Below are 19,200 nucleotides of genomic sequence, written 5' to 3' on the forward strand. Positions count from 1 at the left end.
ACTTCATCTGATTAAGGGACTACGCTCCGAAAGCTTGTGATTTCAAATAAACCTGTTGGACTACAATCTGGTGTCATGTGACTTCTGACTTGAAATATAGATGACACTTACTGATGTGATCGATTTGTGACTGAACTTCCAGAAAATGTGGATTTTAAAAATCTGTAAACATTATTTAACTCTGACAAAATTAGGAGTACCATCCCTGGGATGGGGTGGGGGAGGATGTGTTTAGCTTGGTAGGATTAAGTAAGGGTGCTGAAATTTCGAAAAGGACTGAGGCATTGTGATGTTTAAAAATAAAGGGGTTCTTCAGGTTTGGCAGAATGTGTGCAATGTATCAAACTGCAGTAGAAACTGGATTGCTTGGATTTGTGAACCACCACAGCTAGTGGTCGAATTGAGAGTGTCTTTCGTCACAGAGATGTATTGTACAGCCTCCTAAAGATTCCAGCAGATTCATCTTGGTGTGGCTGGAAGGGAAAGATCATTGGGACAGGTTTTCCAGTTGGTAGTGAATTTAGGAAATTCTTAAAAAATTCACAAAATGGGAAAATGCAGACTCATTGGAAACTGGTTATCTGTTAGAAGAACTGTAACTCCATAGAAGGGTCCTGTAGTTTAAAGTATGTTTCCTACAAAAATTGCACAATAGAAAATTTAGACATGTGATTAACATATGAAAAGAGTGTCATGGAAGTAGTGGAGAAAAAAAAATGAATAAAAAAAGGCTGTTTGGTCTTCTGTAAAGTGTGAATGTGTTGCTGGTCAAAGCACAGCAGGTTAGGCAGCATCTCAGGAATAGAGAATTCAACGTTTCGAGCATAAGCCCTTCATCAGGAATAAGAGAGAGAGAGCCAAGCAGGCTGAGATAAAAGGTAGGGAGGAGGGACTAGGGGGAGGGGCGATGGAGGTGGGATAGGTGGAAGGAGGTCAAGGTGAGGGTGATAGGCCGGAGTGGGGTGGGGGCGGAGAGGTCAGGAAGAGGATTGCAGGTTAGGAGGGCGGTGCTGAGTTGAGGGAACCGACTGAGACAAGGTGGGGGGAGGGGAAATGAGGAAGCTGGAGAAATCTGAATTCATACCTTGTGGTTGGAGGGTTCCCAGGCGGAAGATGAGGCGCTCCTCCTCCAGCCGTCGTGTAGTTGTGTTCTGCCGGTGGAGGAGTCCGAGGACCTGCATGTCCTCGGTGGAGTGGGAGGGGGAGTTAAAGTGTTGAGCCACGGGGTGATTGGGTTGGTTGGTTCGGGCGGCCCAGAGGTGTTCTCTGAAGCGTTCCGCAAGTAAGCGGCCTGTCTCACCAATATAGAGGAGGCCACATCGGGTGCAGCGGATGCAATAGATGATGTGTGTGGAGGTACAGGTGAACTTGTGGCGGATATGGAAGGATCCCTTGGGGCCTTGGAGGGAAGTGAGTGTGGAGGTGTGGGCGCAAGTTTTACATTTCCTGCGGTTGCAGGGGAAGGTGCCGGGGGTGGAGGTTGGGTTGGTGGGGGGTGTGGATCTGACAAGGGAGTCACGAAGGGAGTGGTCCTTGCGGAACGCTGATAGGGGAGGGGAGGGAAATATATCCTTGGTGGTGGGGTCCGTTTGGAGGTGGCGGAAATGGCGGCGGATAATACGTTGTATGCGCAGGTTGGTGGGGTGGTAGGTGAGAACCAGTGGGGTTCTGTCTTGGTGGCGGTTGGAGGAGCGGGGCTCAAGGGCGGAGGAGCGGGAAGTGGAGGAGATGCGGTGGAGGGCATCGTCGATCACGTCTGGGGGGAATCTGCGGTCCTTGAAGAAGGAGGCCATCTGGGTTGTGCGGTGTTGGAATTGGTCCTCCTGGGAGCAGATGCGGCGGAGACGAAGGAATTGGGAATATGGGATGGCGTTTTTACAGGGGGCAGGGTGGGAGGAGGTGTAGTCCAGGTAGCTGTGGGAGTCAGTCGGTTTATAATAGATGTCTGTGTTGAGTCGGTCGCCCGAGATAGAAATGGAAAGGTCTAGGAAGGGGAGGGAGGAGTCTGAGACAGTCCAGGTGAATTTCAGGCAACGCCATCCCATATTCCCAATTCCTTCGTCTCCGCCGCATCTGCTCCCAGGAGGACCAATTCCAACACCGCACAACCCAGATGGCCTCCTTCTTCAAGGACTGCAGATTCCCCCCAGACGTGATCGACGATGCCCTCCACCGCATCTCCTCCACTTCCCGCTCCTCCGCCCTTGAGCCCCGCTCCTCCAACCGCCACCAAGACAGAACCCCACTGGTTCTCACCTACCACCCCACCAACCTGCGCATACAACGTATTATCCGCCGCCATTTCCGCCACCTCCAAACGGACCCCACCACCAAGGATATATTTCCCTCCCCTCCCCTATCAGCGTTCCGCAAGGACCACTCCCTTCGTGACTCCCTTGTCAGATCCACACCCCCCACCAACCCAACCTCCACCCCCGGCACCTTCCCCTGCAACCGCAGGAAATGTAAAACTTGCGCCCACACCTCCACACTCACTTCCCTCCAAGGCCCCAAGGGATCCTTCCATATCCGCCACAAGTTCACCTGTACCTCCACACACATCATCTATTGCATCCGCTGCACCCGATGTGGCCTCCTCTATATTGGTGAGACAGGCCGCTTACTTGCGGAACGCTTCAGAGAACACCTCTGGGCCGCCCGAACCAACCAACCCAATCACCCCGTGGCTCAACACTTTAACTCCCCCTCCCACTCCACCGAGGACATGCAGGTCCTCGGACTCCTCCACCGGCAGAACACAACTACACGACGGCTGGAGGAGGAGCGCCTCATCTTCCGCCTGGGAACCCTCCAACCACAAGGTATGAATTCAGATTTCTCCAGCTTCCTCATTTCCCCTCCCCCCACCTTGTCTCAGTCGGTTCCCTCAACTCAGCACCGCCCTCCTAACCTGCAATCCTCTTCCTGACCTCTCCGCCCCCACCCCACTCCGGCCTATCACCCTCACCTTGACCTCCTTCCACCTATCCCACCTCCATCGCCCCTCCCCCTAGTCCCTCCTCCCTACCTTTTATCTCAGCCTGCTTGGCTCTCTCTCTCTTATTCCTGATGAAGGGCTTATGCTCGAAACGTTGAATTCTCTATTCCTGAGATGCTGCCTAACCTGCTGTGCTTTGACCAGCAACACATTTGCAGCTGTGATCTCCAGCATCTGCAGACCTCATTTTTTACTCTTCTGTAAAGTGTAACTGTATTATAACTAGGAAGAAATTAATCAAGTATTTGCATTTATACAGTGCCTCCCATTACCTTGAGACATCGTCAGATGCTTTATATCCAACGAAATACTTCTTTTGTCATTGTAATCGTAAGCTCTGAAACGTGGCAGGTAATAAGTAAAAAAAAAGCAACCTGATAATGACCAGATAGTCTGTTCCTCGGTGCTGTTGAAGAAGAAATACTTTCAAGATAGTGGAGAGAACACCTACTTTGAAATATCGTCATAGGATATTTTTACATTCACTTGAGACTGGATCTTGGTTTAACATCTCATTCAAAATATAGAAACCATTGCCAGTCCCTTACACTTGGGTCAGCAAATCTTCGTTGGATTACTTTAAAGAGCTCATCTGTGAACACAAGTGGCTTCCGTGATAGTGCACCGGAAGGTCAACCTAGATTAGTGATCAAATTTTTGGAGAAGGACTTGAATCCATGATTATTTGGCTTAGGCACAAGAGTACTGCTACTGAGCCACAGCTGTTACTAGAAGTAAATGATATAAGCGAGAATTTCATTACATTAAAATACAGCTATTTTCAACTGGCCATTTGCTTTATTTCTGATTTTAAATGGTCATTGGAACTCATGAAATTTTGCTGTCAGCCTCTTCAAGCTATATTTTACCAAATCTTCTGTATATTTTCTGCAATCTTTGAAACTAAACTTCCCAATGATGAAACAGTAATCTTTCAACCCCACTAGCACCAAACATGAAAAATCGTATTGCAATTCTTGCACTTCTTTTGATATTCATAGAATGAGAACACACTTCGGATTAGAACTTTTTTTTGGAAACACAGTGAAAATAAGATCACATTTACTACAGCAATAACCCTTGCAGTGATTAATGTACACTGTGAGTGAGTGAGAGAGAGCGAGAGCGACAGAAATATTATCTTTTGAACCAAATACATATTTATCCATTTACATGATACACATCTGGGGTGTCATGACACTGGTACGATATTGAACTGAATCTGAAAAGAATAGTTGGTAGAAACAGCAAACACAATTTTCATAATGGTGCCATTAATGTATGTGGAACTACAGGAGTTGCATTTTTGTATTGTTTATTTTATATGTTTCAGTCATTCATTTTTCATAGATTATTATTATTTTCATGTATGATTATATTTGCTTTATAATGCATACTCTGTTTTATGCACTTCAATATTTCCTTTAATCACAAAAATATTTTAATAATTTTCCTCTCACTAGTTCAGTCTGTTGATTCTATAATGACTTTGGATTTTCAAACCAATATAAGCAAAACAGTGCTGAGATTTTGACCTGAGCACTACAAACAGAAAGCTTGTACTTAAATGCTAAAAAAAGGAACAGGAGTAAGTCATTTGGTTCTTTGGGTACATTCATTCATTTGCAGATCATAAAACAATTGGGGATGAAGAAGGCATTTTGGCACTGTTTAGTTTATCCACCCAGAGGATAACTGTTTGAGCATCTTACGTTATCTAAGGATGATATATGCCTGGTTACCTATTATACACCTTATCAAATGTTCCCTTTTAATGGGGAAAAAAAAGGCCACAGTGGCTGATCTGATATAATCACTGACATTCAAAGTTAACAATTAGCCTAATACTTGTCCTTTAGCTTTAGAACATCATTCATCAAAAAGAATGCAGTACTCTATATTTATCTCAAATGTAATACTTTGGAAGACCAATGAAACTTGAAAAAAATGAAGTATCTTATCGATCTTAAAAAAGATCATCTGCAATACCTCATACAAGAGATCAATTCTTTGGGGCTAGTCAGTTGGCTTAGGCAAGCTTCAGAAAGGCAGGGAAGAATGAACACATCTTAATTGACATAAGCAGAAGCAGGAGCCCTAGCTGATATTACCTTTCTACACTCTTTGAAAGTAGTAAAACAAGTTGATTATGTATTTTGATAAAAAAATCTTTGGATTTGCTATTGGAGACAATAACCCAGATGTTTCAATGGCCAAATAACAGTTTCTGAAGCATAGATGGGAGTTGCGTGTAAAACATTGGTTTAAATGGTCTGTGATTTCCCTGTTCCCCATAATCAATTTTGCAGTTGCATGCTCTAAGAATTGTACACACTTTAGCTATGCTCCTTCATTTAATATATCCATAGAAGCTCTTGTTGTTTAATTTTATATTTCCACCACTGAGTGATTTTCATGTCCATCGTACACTCCCTAATCCCCTGCCCCTTACCTTATATCTCTGCTCCCTGGTCATTGATCCCTCAACTAAGGGGAGAAGTTCCTTCTTGCTACTATATCCATGTGCCTCATAATTTTTATGCATCTCAAACGTGTCCCCCTCTACTCCAAGGAAAACAAGCCCAGTCTATCCAACCTCTCTTCATAACAAAAACTCTCCAGCACAAACTCATCCCTTCTACAATATGGAATTCAGAACTGCACACAATACTTTAGCTGTGTTTCCTAATCAACATTTTATAAAGTTTCAGCATCACCTCCCTGCTCTTAAACTCTGTGCTTCAGCTAATCAAGGCAGATATTCCAATTGCCTTAACCAGTTTATCTACCTGACTAGTGAACATATACACCTTAGTCCCTGTGATTCTCAGTGCTTCCCAGTGTCCTGCCATTCCTACCATTCATCTTGGGTTCCCTTGCCATGTTTGCACAGTCCAAGTGTATTGCCTCCCACTTTTCTGGATTGAATTCCATTTGCCATTCATTAGCCCATCTAACCAGCTTATCTTTAGCCTTCTGTAATCTAAGGCTATCATCCTCATTATTTAGAACCCACCAATTTTCATATCAACTGATCAACCCTCCTAAATTCAAGTCTCAATCATTTATATATATTGCAAACAGCAGGAGCTCCAACACTGATCCTTGTGGAACTCCAATGGACACAGGCTTCCAGTCACAAGAACACCTTTTGACCATCAGCCTTTGATTCCTGCCATTCAGACAATTTTGGATCCCAATTAGCCAAAATTCTTTTGATCCCATGGGCTCTTATTTTCATTCTCAGTCTCCCATGCGGGACTTTATCAAATGCCTTGCTGAAGTCCAAGTAGATTATGTCAAATTCATTGTTTAGATAAGAGTGGTGCTGGAAAAGCACAACAGGTCAGGCAGCATCCGAGAAGCAGGAAGATCGACGTTTTGGGCAAAAGCCCTTCATCAGGAATGTCAAATTCATTGTCCTATCTACAAAGATTTTTAAAAAATCAAGACAATCATGTTGCCTGTTCTTGATTAAGCCCTTCGTCTCTGAGTGCAGATTAATTTTGCCTCTCAGAATTGCTTCCAATAGTTTCTCCACCATTGAAGTTAGACTGACTAGCATGTACAGAAAGTGAGGACTGCAGGTGCGAGAGATCAGAGTTGAAAAGTGTGGGACTGGAAAAGCACAGCAGGTCAGGCAGCATGCAACGAGCAGGTGAGTTCAACAGGCCTGTAGTGTCTTGGTTTGTCCCATTCTCCTTTCTTGAGTAATGGTATCACATTGGCTGACCTCAAGCCCTCAGGCACCTGTCTATGGCCAGTGAGGATTTGAAATTATTGCCAATGCCCTTGATATTTCCTCCATTGCATCATTGAACAGCCTGTGATACATTTCAACTGACCCTGTCAACCTATTTACTTTAAGCCTGCCAGACCATTTAGAACCTCCTCTCTGTCTATGCTTATTTATTTAATTACATCACAGTCCTTCTCTGTGATTTCTATATCAACATTGCCCTTTAACCAGTGAACACCAACTCTAAGTATTCAATCAGAACCCTATCTATATCTTTGGACTCCATACAAAAATGACCACTGTAGACTTAATATGCCCTACTCTTTGCCTAGTTATCCCTTTACCCTTAATATACTTGTAAAATAACTTGGCATTTTCCTCCCTTTTTGCTTTTCTAATTTCCTTTTTAATTTGTCCTTACATATTCAATACTCCTCTACGGTGTTTGCTTTTTTGAGCTCTGGATACCTGCCATAAGCACCCCTTTTACTCTATCTAACCCTGTATATCCCTGGATATCCAGGGTTCATTTTCATCAGTGGAATATATTAAGCCGGCATTCTTCCATTTCCTTATTGAATATCTCCCACAGTTCTGACACAAATTTACCTAGAAGTATCTCCTCCAAGTCCACTCTGACCAAATCATACCTGATCTTATTAAAATTGGCCTTCCCTCAGTTTTGAACTTTGATTTAGACACATTTCCATAACATTCCTTTTCCATAACAAGCTTGAATCTAAGATGTCATCCCTTCTTACTGCTATAATTAATTCTCTGATCAATATTATGGCACTCCCTCCTCTTTCATCTCCTTCCTTGACTCACCTGGAATAATGAGCTGCCAATCCTGGCCCTCTCGCAACCATGTCTCAGTTATAGAAATTGCATCATACCTCAGTGTTTTAATTTGTGCTCTTGACTCATCCATCTTGCTTGTCAGACTCCTTGCTTTAAAATAAATGTCATTGAACCGTGCCAAATTCCCTTGTGCCTTAACAGGTCTATAATGTCTCTCTCACTTGCTGTCTCTGCTAATTCTGGCCATGCACCTCCCCCAGCCCATCAAGTTAGTTTAAACCCTCCCCAGCAGCACTCATATACCTTTCTGGTTCATGTGAAACGTATATGACTTGTACAGGTCCCACTGTCCTCAAAAATGGTCCCAAAATCTAAAGCTCTCCCACTTGCACCATCTCTCCAGCCACAGATTCATCTGCACTGACCTTCCATTTTTGTACTCATTATAATGTGGCACCAGAAGTAATCCAAAGATCACTACTTTTGGGCCTAGTTTTTTAATCAAATTCCTAGCTTCCTAAAATTCACTTGCAGGACTTAATTCTTTCTTCTACCTGTGTTGTTGGTATATACCATGATCTCTTTTTGCCCTCCCCTTCACTATGTCCTACAGCCATCAATGAATCTTGACCCTGGCACCAGGGAGGTAACATTTCACCCTGGCCGCAGACACTCCTGTCTGCTCCCTTTACAACTGAATTTCCTACCCTCTTGTGTAGCAGTTCCACCCATGTGGCCATGTAGTTGACTTTCATCACTTTCATGTGCATAATCACCTCCCCTAACAGTATCCTACATGACCTGCTTTCCTCCACTTTGCTTGCTCTTTCTGCCTATTCAGTCTGCTTCTGCAGTGTGAACATGTTATCCATGACATTGTAGATACTCCACAATAAATTCCACTGCAGCTCCAGCTCTGAAATGCAGTTACTTCAGCTGGACATACTTCCTGAACATGTGGTCACCAGGACAGCTGAAGCATCCATTATTTGCCATGTACCATAGGTGCAAACTCTGCTTCTATGAATTCTCTTAAACACCTTAGTTCCTGTCTTTTTCAAAAAAGACAGGAATACTGTACACTTACCTCCCTTATGCTAACTTTACTTTCCTTACCATACTTTGCTTATTTATATTATTTTATGGTCTTGGTCCAGACTTTCATTTATTCCGGCAGTTTCTCAGATAATCCCTTCTTCTAAAAAATCACATTTTAAAATAACAATATATGCAGCCTGCCACTCCCCAGGGTTATCATGGTTGGATTTGCTTTCTCAGTCAGCAGTCCCCTGAAGCTGCAGCTGCTAAAGTAGAACCCTTCTCTCAATAGATTCTCTTGCTGCTGTGTTGAAGCTGAAGTGCTGGGTCTCTGATCCTGGGCCTCAATATATCCTCTTGGTGTCTCCCTCTCTCTGCTCTGCTCTACAAATTCATCTTCCACTTTACCACTGTCCTTCTGATTTGTCCAGTCAAAATAGCGATTACGTTCACCAATAACAACCGTAGTGGTCTTTTTACACACTTCCATTATTTACTGATTTATAATTTGTCTTACAGCCAGGAAATTCAGTTCAGGGGCCTAAAGACAACTTCTATCCGGGACATCCTCTCTTAGCTGTTCTTTAAACTGATTTGGCATTACGGTCTATTACACCTGTATCAGTACTCCTCACTACACTGATACCTTCCTTTATTAATATTGCTATGATTTTCCTTTTTCCCTATTCTTCTAGAATGTTAAATTCAATTGAATATTGAGTTCCAGACTTGGTCACCGTGTACCCACATCTCTGTAGTGGCTAGAAAGTCAAATTCATTTATTTCAATGTGTGCTGTTAACTCACCTATTTTGTTGCAAATGTTACATATATTCAGATAAAGAGCCTTAAGTTTTGTCTTTGCACCATTATTACTTGCTCTGGTTCTAATTTCTACTGCACTCTGTTGCATATGCTGTATTTTCTGCCGGAATCTCTGTTGTATCTCCAGAAATCAGGAATACAAAAAAGGGACATGAGATAGCTTTGGCAAATAGAATTAAGGAGAATCCAAAGGGTTTTTACAAATATATTGAGGACAAAAGGGTAACTAGGGACAGAATAGGGCCCCTCAAAGATCAGCAAGGTGGCCTTTGTGTGGAGCCACAGAAAATGGAGGAGATACTAAATGAATATTTTGCATCAGTATTTACTGTGGAAAAGGATATGGAAGATAGGGAAATAGATGGTGACATTTTGCAAAATGTCCAGATTACAGGGGAGGAAGTGTTGGATGTCTTGAAACGGGTAAAAGTGGATAAATCCCCAGGACCTGATCAGGTGTACCTGAGAATTCTGTGGGAAGCTAGAGAAGTGATTGCTGGGCCTCTTGCTGAGATATTTGTATCATCGACAGTCACAGGTGAGGTGCCGGAAGACTAGAGGTTGGCAAACGTGGTGCCACTGTTTAAGAAAGGCGGTAAAGACAAGCCAGGGAACTATAGACCAGTGAGCCTGACCTCGGTGGTGGGCAAGTTGTTGGAGGGAATCCTGAGGGACAGGATGTACATGTATTTGGAAAGGCAAGGACTGATTCGGGATAGTCAACATGGCTTTGTGCGTGAGAAATCATGTCTCACAAACTTGATTGAGTTTTTTGAAGAAGTAACAAAGAGGATTGATGAGGGCAGAGCAGTAGATGTGATCTATATGGACTTCAGTAAGGCATTCGACAAGGTTCCCCATGGGATACTGATTAGCAAGGTTGGATCTCATGGAATACAGGGAGAACTAGCCATTTGGATACAGAACTGGCTCAAAGGTAGAAGACAGAGGGTGGTGGTGGAGGGTTGTTTTTCAGACTGAAGGCCTGTGACCAGTGGAGTGCCACAAGGATCGGTGCTGGGTCCTCTACTTTTTGTCATTTACATAAATGATTTGGATGCGAGCGTAAGAGGTACAGTTAGTAAGTTTGCAGATGACATAAAAATTGGAGGTGTAGTGGACAGTGAAGAGGGTTACCCCAGATTACAACAGGATCCGGACCAGATGGGCCAATGGGCTGAGAAGTGGCAGATGGAGTTTAATTCAGATAAATGCGAGGTGCTGCATTTTGGGAAAGCAAACCTTAGCAGGACTTATATACTTAATGGTAAAGTCCTAGGGAGTGTTGCTGAACAAAGAGACCTTGGAGGTTCATAGCTCCTTGAAAGTGGAGTCGCAGGTAGGTAGGAATAGTGAAGAAGGCATTTGGTATGCTTTCTTTTATTGGTCAGAGTATTGAGTACAGGAGTTGGGAGGTCATGTGCGGCTGACAGAACACTTGTTAGGCCATTGTTGGAATATTGCGTGCAATTCTGGTCTCCTTCCTATTGGAAAGATGTTGTGAAACTTGAAAGGGTTCAGAAAAGGTTTACAAAGATGTTGCCAGGGTTGGAGGATTTGAGCTATAGGGAGAGGCTGAACAGGCTGGGGCTGTTTTCCCTGGAGCATCGGAGACTGAGGGGTAACCATATAGAGGTTTACAAAATTATGAGGGGCATGGATAGGATAAAAAGACAAAGTCTTTTCCCAGGGATCGGGAAGTCCAGAACTAGAGGGCATAGGTTTAGAGTGAGAGGGGAAAGATATAAAAGAGGCCTAAGGTGCAACTTTTTCATGCAGAGGATAGTAAGTGTAAGGAATGAGCTGCCAGAGGAAGTGGTGGAGGCTGGTACAATTGCAACATTTAAGAGGCATTTGGATGGTATATGAATAGGAAGGGTTTGGAGGGATATGGGTCAGGTGCTGGCAGGTGGGACGAGATTGGGTTGGGATATCTGGTCGGCATGGATGGGTTGGACCGAAGGGTCTGTTTCCATGCTGTACATCTCTGTGACTTGGGCTATTGTCCACCTCATGACTATCCACACTTCTGCTGTCTTGCTTCTTTTTGACTTTTAAAATTTCCCTTCAGTTGAACCCTTCCCACCCACTAATTAATTTAAACCCCTAACTGCAATCCTCATTATGTGAATCACCAAGACACTGGTCTCAGCATGGTTCAAATGAAGCCTGCTCCAAACAAACTGCCCTCTTTGCCAGTTCTGGTGTCAGTGTTCCATGAGCTGGATTGCATTCCCTCCCACACTAATCTTTGAGCCACACATCTACTTCTTTAACCTTATTGATCCTACCCCAAATTGGACATTATTAACTTTGAGATTCTGCTTTTTAACTGAATTCTTCAGCAGAATCTACACCATCGGTACCTAATGGACCATGTCAATTGGATCCTTCCCCTCCCATTCCACATTCCTCTCCAGCCAGTAGAGATGTCCTGAACCTTGGCACCAGATAACGAACATCATCAGGAGCAGTAATTTTGTACTGATTGGACAAGGACACTGGCTCATGGTGCAAAGCTAAATTCTGGATCCCAATACCTGACCTGCATTCACACTCTGCTGTCCTTGATCATGGACCAAATTTGATGTGATTAATGGAAGGGGTGTGATTGTCTCCTGAAACAGGATGTCCTGGTATCTCTCACCTCCTTGAAGTATCTCAGTGTTTATAGCTGGGAATCCAGTTCAATAACTCTGATCCGAAGTTCCTCAAGTAGCCAAAACTTGATGCACATGTGGTCACTGTGGATCACAAAACAACACCCACACAGCCATCCCTATTCTATTTATTTAATTACTTTGGATGTTAAATAGTTTAAAAGTGAATTTGTTAACAGTACTCTTTAGTTGTAATAATGTCTCCTAACTTAAACCACTAGACATATCAGAGGAGGCATGGCAGACATATACACCAATCAGCTACATGCTTTCCTGTGACACTACACTTTGGCTCTGATGGGTAGGAACAGACTGAAGGGGCTCTCTGCTCCTGGTTTGATCTCCCACTGTTGCTGCCCTTCTCACTCTGATCCGCCCAGCCTGTCTGCTTCCCAGATAATGCTGACCTGCTGCACACTCCTCTCAACCTCCCCCAAGATTGAAATCAGAGAGCTGAGAGGATTCCAATGCAGTTATTCAATTAGTTACTCCTGTGTAATAATGAAACTAACTTCACAACGTATCTCAAGCATGCTCAACTACATCTCTTCCCCAAAGACCCTTTACACTCCACAACTTGAGTTGGAGGGGAGAGGTACCAGGGCATCTTGTTTCAGGAGACAGTCACACCCCTTACATTAATCACATCAAATCTGCTCCGTGATCAGGGGCAGTAGAGTGTGAATGCAAGTCAGGTACTGGGATTCAGAATTTAACTTTGGAGCATGAGACAGTGTCTTTGTCCAATCAATACTGCATCTATTATCCTGGCCACTTGCCACAACACCTGAAGCTTCTCTGTCCCCTGCTGCCAGATCTGATCCCACCCCTGGCCCTCTGTCTCCTCCCAGCCATTGAGACTCACTGTACACACTCCAGACACAGACACACAATGTTCTCCCACCAGGATAAACATCCCTGCCATCCTGCCTTGGAACCCATTGCAACCTAAACCTGACACTGCTCCTCTGGACCCCCAATGGATCTGATATCTCCCGCCCAAGTTGACTAGCCTAAACATGATCATTTACCAGCTCTCTTGCCACCACAGACTATGGCGTCCTATTTGTTTGGTACCTTATCCCCAGGTCCCCCTTTAGAATTGTACCCTTTATTATCTGTTGTCTTCCAATGTCCTTACTACCAAAGTGCACCCTCTCACATTTCTCTGGATTGAACCTCATCTGCCATGTATCCATCCACCACTAACTTGTACCACATTGTCCTTCACATAGTTACAATTCTTCCAAGTTTGCGTCATCTTTGTTGACCTTCTATTATCTATATGGCCAGATTTTGGCAGTTGAGATAGGTTGCTTGAGTTGGAAAATGTCCCCTTTTCCTCAACTTTCCTCAGTTAATATACCCTGAAATTCCTGATTCTTACTTCAGGAGGGAGGTTATCGTTGCAGCAGAGAGTCAGACCTGGTGACCCTGGAAGCTCAGAATGGACGGATGTGGGGATGGGTGAATGCCGGGCAGGCTGGATTGAAGATCTATTTTGGTTTTCCAGGACTTTCATTTAGAAGTTAACAGGCAACTAGTTCTCCCATCCAAACTAGCCATGACGACTCCACATACCCTCCATGCTAACTCATGACCCCATCTATCTCATGATCCCTCATATTTGCCATATCAGCTCAATGACACTTCATGACCCAGCAAGAAAAACATAGCTCTGCACACCATCTATGCCACCACCATAGTCACTTACCCAACATCCACTAGAAGCAGACCTCAAAAACTAATTGATGAGACAAAATAAACTACGAACAACCCAAATAGGGCTCTCATCCCACACACGACCATGAAAAGAAACCTTTCATTCATTAAAAATGATTCAAAGCTTTTGAATTTTCTTGTGTGATTTCATCTCTTAAAAAAAAAACAAATTTATCTTTATTAGCCACATCAAGGAAAGTCAATTATATAATTTTCTCTTTAAGCTGTCATACTGTGAACTGAAAACCCCTCGGAGAGATAGTACTGCTTGAAAGTCAGCCAAACTTTCATAATGACACTATAATTGATTTGAATGAACAATACCATTGACTGAAGTTACTTGGCCATATGCTAACTTTTATTCTGATGTCCACCTGCCAAAGTGGTCTATTAGAGGACTTTATTTTGAAAAAAAAAGCAATAACTGACAGCAGCAACCTGTATTTTCATTTGAAGCATAACCAGTGAGGCTCTTAATAAAATCTTCAGGCTGTGACATTACCAACCATACAGGTACATTTATATCTATTCCATCAGCGACTCTTGCACTGTGGGTTAAAGGGTTTGGACCAGCCAAAGTAGGGCCCATTTGAACTCTGCTCAGTTCAGTTGGACTGATCCTGCTAAGTTTGGATTTCCTATCTAAATGATTTACGATCTTACCCTTGCCCATCAGCAAGATTTGGATCTGTTGGAAATAGGACAGACATCTGGTTTATATTGCACTTTTAAAGATGTATGGTTTCTTTCTGGATCTGGAAAATATTGGCCCATTTGGAAATGTGGAAAAAGAATCCAATAAGAGATTAAGTTTAATGTTGCCAATCATTAAGATTGAGATTGGTTGAAAGAATGTTTGAAGAAGATTCTAAAGAAACTTTGAGAGAAAAGAACCAGATATATAGTGGCATTGCAAAACAAATTTAGCATTAAGAAGGTAGGACTGGAGAGCAGAACTAATTACACAACTCTTTCAAAATGTCAGTACAACTCTGATGGGCTGAATCATTCCTCTATTCTGTATCATCTTACGAATCTTTGCTTGGGGATACTGAAGTTAACTGTAGCACCCCTACTGTCATTCCAACTGAGTTCAGATAACTCTGTCAGTACATATTGCAAATCAAATCTGAGACCTTCTGGTTTGTGTTACTCAGTTACATGCTAACTTTCTCATGAATAACTAAGGGAACTGCATATGATTACTTCAATTTTATTTAGAAGCACCAATATTGCTTGCCCATAGTCAGTAATAAGAATCTAATTTGTGTTTCAAGAATATTGAAACTCACTCAAAGTATACCACCTAAAGGAGTGTTACAGGATTAATAGGTTCTGTAAGTACAAAAATATCAAGTGACATAAATTATCACAATATGAGAAATTGAGCCCATAGTTACTGCAATCACTAATATAACGGGATACTACCTTTTCATATTTACCTTTAATGAAAAAATTAGAACAGTTAAAATTAAAATTAGTTTATGGCCGAATTGTGCTATAATTGTGGTGATGAGGGGGTCAGGTAGCTCAGATGGCTGGTTAAAATGCAGATTAACATGAAATGCATGGGTTAAATTTCTGTGCGGGCTGAAGTTACCATGAAGGACCTGTCTTCTCAACCTTGCCACATGCTTGAGGCATGGCGACGCCCAGGTTAAACCACCATGAGTGCAGAGAGCAGCCCTAGTCCTGTGGTCCTTTGGGACTTTTACCATACTTATTTTTAATCCTTCTTTGTCGTTACTATTTGAATCGAATGACACTATCCATCTCCTTGGAGGTGGTGAGAATGCTAGGTAAGAAGGTCCACGAATGATCTTCTCAGCCTACTGTTAAGTAAGGTCAATTAATGGCCACTTAAGGGCCTCAACCCACTAACTCTATGATCACCTGCTTCTCTGGTGAGCAACAAAGAAGGAAATCACGATGACCTGCTGCCAGGTTGGAGTGGGCCTCCAATCAGTCCAAATTAGAGGTAGTTAGAGGGATGGTTGGAGGCAAGGGCTTGGCTTTTGAAAGTCACCTTCTTGCCTTTGCTTTACACTACTCCATCGCTTCAAGTGACTACCAGCCTGTGTTAATAAGATAAAGAAGATTTTCCCTCTTTTTCTTGGATCCTCTGAGGAGGAGGAGGCCTAGTTTGGTGAACTTGAGGATGCAGAAGCTGCCAGCCTCCAATTGGTCAACAGCTTCTGGAGACCTGGGATGTCAATGTTGAGCCCAGTGATTTGCTAAGAAATCTGTCCCCACTTTCTCATTAACTCTTACTGAGATGATTTGTGGGTGATAAGCTTTTCTTTGGTGGTGGGAGTTAGTTGCCACCTGACAAACTCATCCCATATTTAACCCAAAATGGGAAAGTTTCACCCCGAGGCATGGTTCTCTAATTATATATTCAGTATCATAAAAATCAGATACTTAATTTGTTAATTTTATCAAAAAGGTTTTCTCACCTTGACAAGTCTGATGAGGATTTTTAGCTGGTAGATGTGAAGCTGTAGATCCATACGATCTGTTAGCCAGGTGCAGATCACATTCATGGAACTTGTGTACCATTGCTGAAAAAGAAAAATGTGACACTCTCCAGCATAAGAATTAAAGTTGCTTAGTATTGAAATATATGTTTATGGAGACTCAATATTCAATGCTTGAAATGAATGAATGAATGCAATGATTAGGGGTGCCATTATGGGCACAGCGCATTTTGAACAAAATAAGTTAGGTTGTAACAAGTATTGGCACAAACCTCATTGCAATTTTTGTAGTAATTTTGCTGTGGCAAAATTTGTATTCATATGTTACAATCACATAAATGACTCCAGCTCTGTTGTTACTTTGAAAACGGGAAGTACTTGTGTTAATATAACACCTTTTGCAACCTCAAGACATTCTGAACTCCTTTACAGTGTTGAAGTGTAACCACTATTATAATGTAAGTCATGGCAGCCAACTTAGAAGTCCTATAAACCACAATACGATAATGATCATATCATCTTTTACTTTAAAAAAAGGTGATGTTAATTGCCTGAAGGACACAATTACAGATTCAGATTATACCAACTATTCTAGTTGTATTCTACTGTAAAATGGAACAAATTACAGTATTGCATGACCTCAGTATCCCAGATTTACGCATGCCGTATTTTCAAATACTGTGATATTGTCTCCACCAAGGATCAGTACACTGACAGTAAATTAAACCATGAACATTCCACATTTAATTTCCTTTTCTGTGCAGAATTAGAGGCACTTATCTGGGGATGATGGTGGGAGTGATACCAATTGGCCTAATCATCCTTTGAGAGGCCAGGGAAAACAGTCTGCTAGAGTCTCAGATCCTGGCTTCTGCCCAGTATCAATGTTGGAAATCTGTGGGTATTAGGCAAGGACAGGATCAAGTTTGTTATCGCCTTCCAAATTCAAATGCTGCTGGCATTTAAATTATGGCTTCACACATGAAGAATGGGCACCTCAGTGAGGTAAAAAAAACTGCTTCAATGGAACTGCAACACCGTGCTATCAGATGAAGAACAGTTTCAGTTGATCTTCTTATACCTGCTCATTCGAATATTAACCCTGTTGTTTGTGAACATGATCACTCCAATGGTAGAACATTTCCGAATGAAATTCCAGTTGTGTCATCTTGCTATGTCCACAAAAGATAGCAGGTTTTTCATGTCTGCATTCGCGGTCTGTGGAGAAGCTGGACGCAGGGAAATGTTTTTCTGCAATAGTTAGTTTCCCACAATGAATTCTAATTAGGCACAATTATAAGACTAACAGAACTGAAATTTTCTGCTTCTATGCTACAGTATTTATTTGATATATGCTTAAAGATGACAAATAAATAGTGACAATCACATGTCAATATATCTGACAATACGGCAATGCTGTGCCATTGTAGTGACTTTACATCAATGCAGCTGGTTTCAGGTTAGGAACAATCAGACCCAACTTGTAATTGATTGCAATGAAACTATTGTGACTTCTCTGAACATCATATTGTGATTCATCTTGTATCATTTAGCTCCAAAGATAGTAAATAGGACTGCATTAGCAATTATCTAACATTCAAGTGCTGCTTGATTAGGAATACTGTAGTATTACTTAAATATTATTTCTGCTGAAATACAATGAGTACAATAAATTGTGCTTTCTGAGATACTTTCACAATGTGTTTACTTTCTATAGTGTTTTGGTGGTGGTGAGTTATAGATCATTCAGAGAATCCAAACTACTGTGGCAACACATACTTTTCCATGCATGAAGCTATGGGTAGTGATGATTGATTATATGACCAGGACTCTCTCCTAATCTACAGCCTGTTAATTGTGTATGTTGGAAGGATTTTCAGGCTCATAACTAATCGGCTTGGATGTGATGTGAAGGTATCTTTCTTGGTCATCAAGTCCTGACATCGAACTCTAACCCAAAGGGTGGAATCTTATAGAGGTCTGAGTGACGTGGATTATGGTGAGATTTGTGGCCGGATCAGATGAGAAATCTGGTGAAGCCTATTTCGATGCTGGGATCAATTTGCGCTATCTTTTATGCTTTTCACAAGCGGAGATGTCAACTGACACTCATTATTTACTGTTAAACACCATGTTAACATCACAACTCACTTCATAATATTTATTCTTCCATCATATCAAACTCATCAAATAAACTAGACATCAGGAAAACCCAGATAGGAAACCAGAGTGAGCACCTGGTGGATTCAATTTGCCATTTGCTCCAAATGACCTCAGAGTTTGAAACGGGGCACCAACATTTAAAAGCATGCTCCATTGGCATTGGTCACATACATTCACATCCACAGACATTGGCATCTGATACTTGCCAGACTCTAAAAACCTGAATGACACATTTCTGACCCACAATTAGTATACTTCTGCACTTCCAACTATCATTGTAATGCTGCAGCAAGGACACCTTGCAACAGTGACACGCACCCAGTTCATGGATTGGACTGGGCTGCATCTCTGGGCTTTTCACTCACTCTCACAATGCTCATTCACTTTGAATCTACCTGGATGAGTACAGCATTGCCTTGCCTTTTTGCGCTGTGTCGTTGCAGCCAGAGATACCCAATCTCTGGAAATCCTGATAAAGGGCTTTTTGCCGAAATATCAATTTTCCTGCTCCTCGGATGCTGGCTGACTTGCTATGCTTTTCCAGCACCACTCTAATCTTGACTCTATCTCCAGCATCTGCAGTACCCACTTCTGCCTAGCACACCAGTCTAACTTAAATGTGGTCTGGATTTCAACTTCAATTGGCCTCAGGTTCCAAGAGAAGGTTAAAAATCACACATCACAAGGTTATAGTCCAAAAGGTATATTTGGAAGCACTAGCTTTCGGAGCACTGCTCCTTCATCAGGAAATTGTGAAGCAGGATCATAAGACACAGAA

The 19,200-nt window shown here is 42.4% G+C and overlaps 1 protein-coding gene across 3 annotated transcripts in view; it reads right to left on the reverse strand.

Annotated features, from left to right (window-relative positions):
* cadpsa (Ca2+-dependent activator protein for secretion a) overlaps positions 1–19,200 on the reverse strand; it is a 628,699-nt gene that overhangs the window by 6,794 nt on the left and 602,705 nt on the right. For all 3 annotated transcript variants that reach the window (XM_060835662.1, XM_060835661.1, XM_060835663.1), the window contains one exon: positions 16,239–16,343. In XM_060835662.1, the coding sequence (XP_060691645.1) occupies positions 16,239–16,343 (105 nt within the window). The remainder of the gene's footprint in view (positions 1–16,238; positions 16,344–19,200) is intronic.

Source organism: Hemiscyllium ocellatum, chromosome 14 (genome assembly GCF_020745735.1).
Source record: "Hemiscyllium ocellatum isolate sHemOce1 chromosome 14, sHemOce1.pat.X.cur, whole genome shotgun sequence".
Classification (NCBI taxonomy): Eukaryota; Metazoa; Chordata; class Chondrichthyes; order Orectolobiformes; family Hemiscylliidae; genus Hemiscyllium; species Hemiscyllium ocellatum.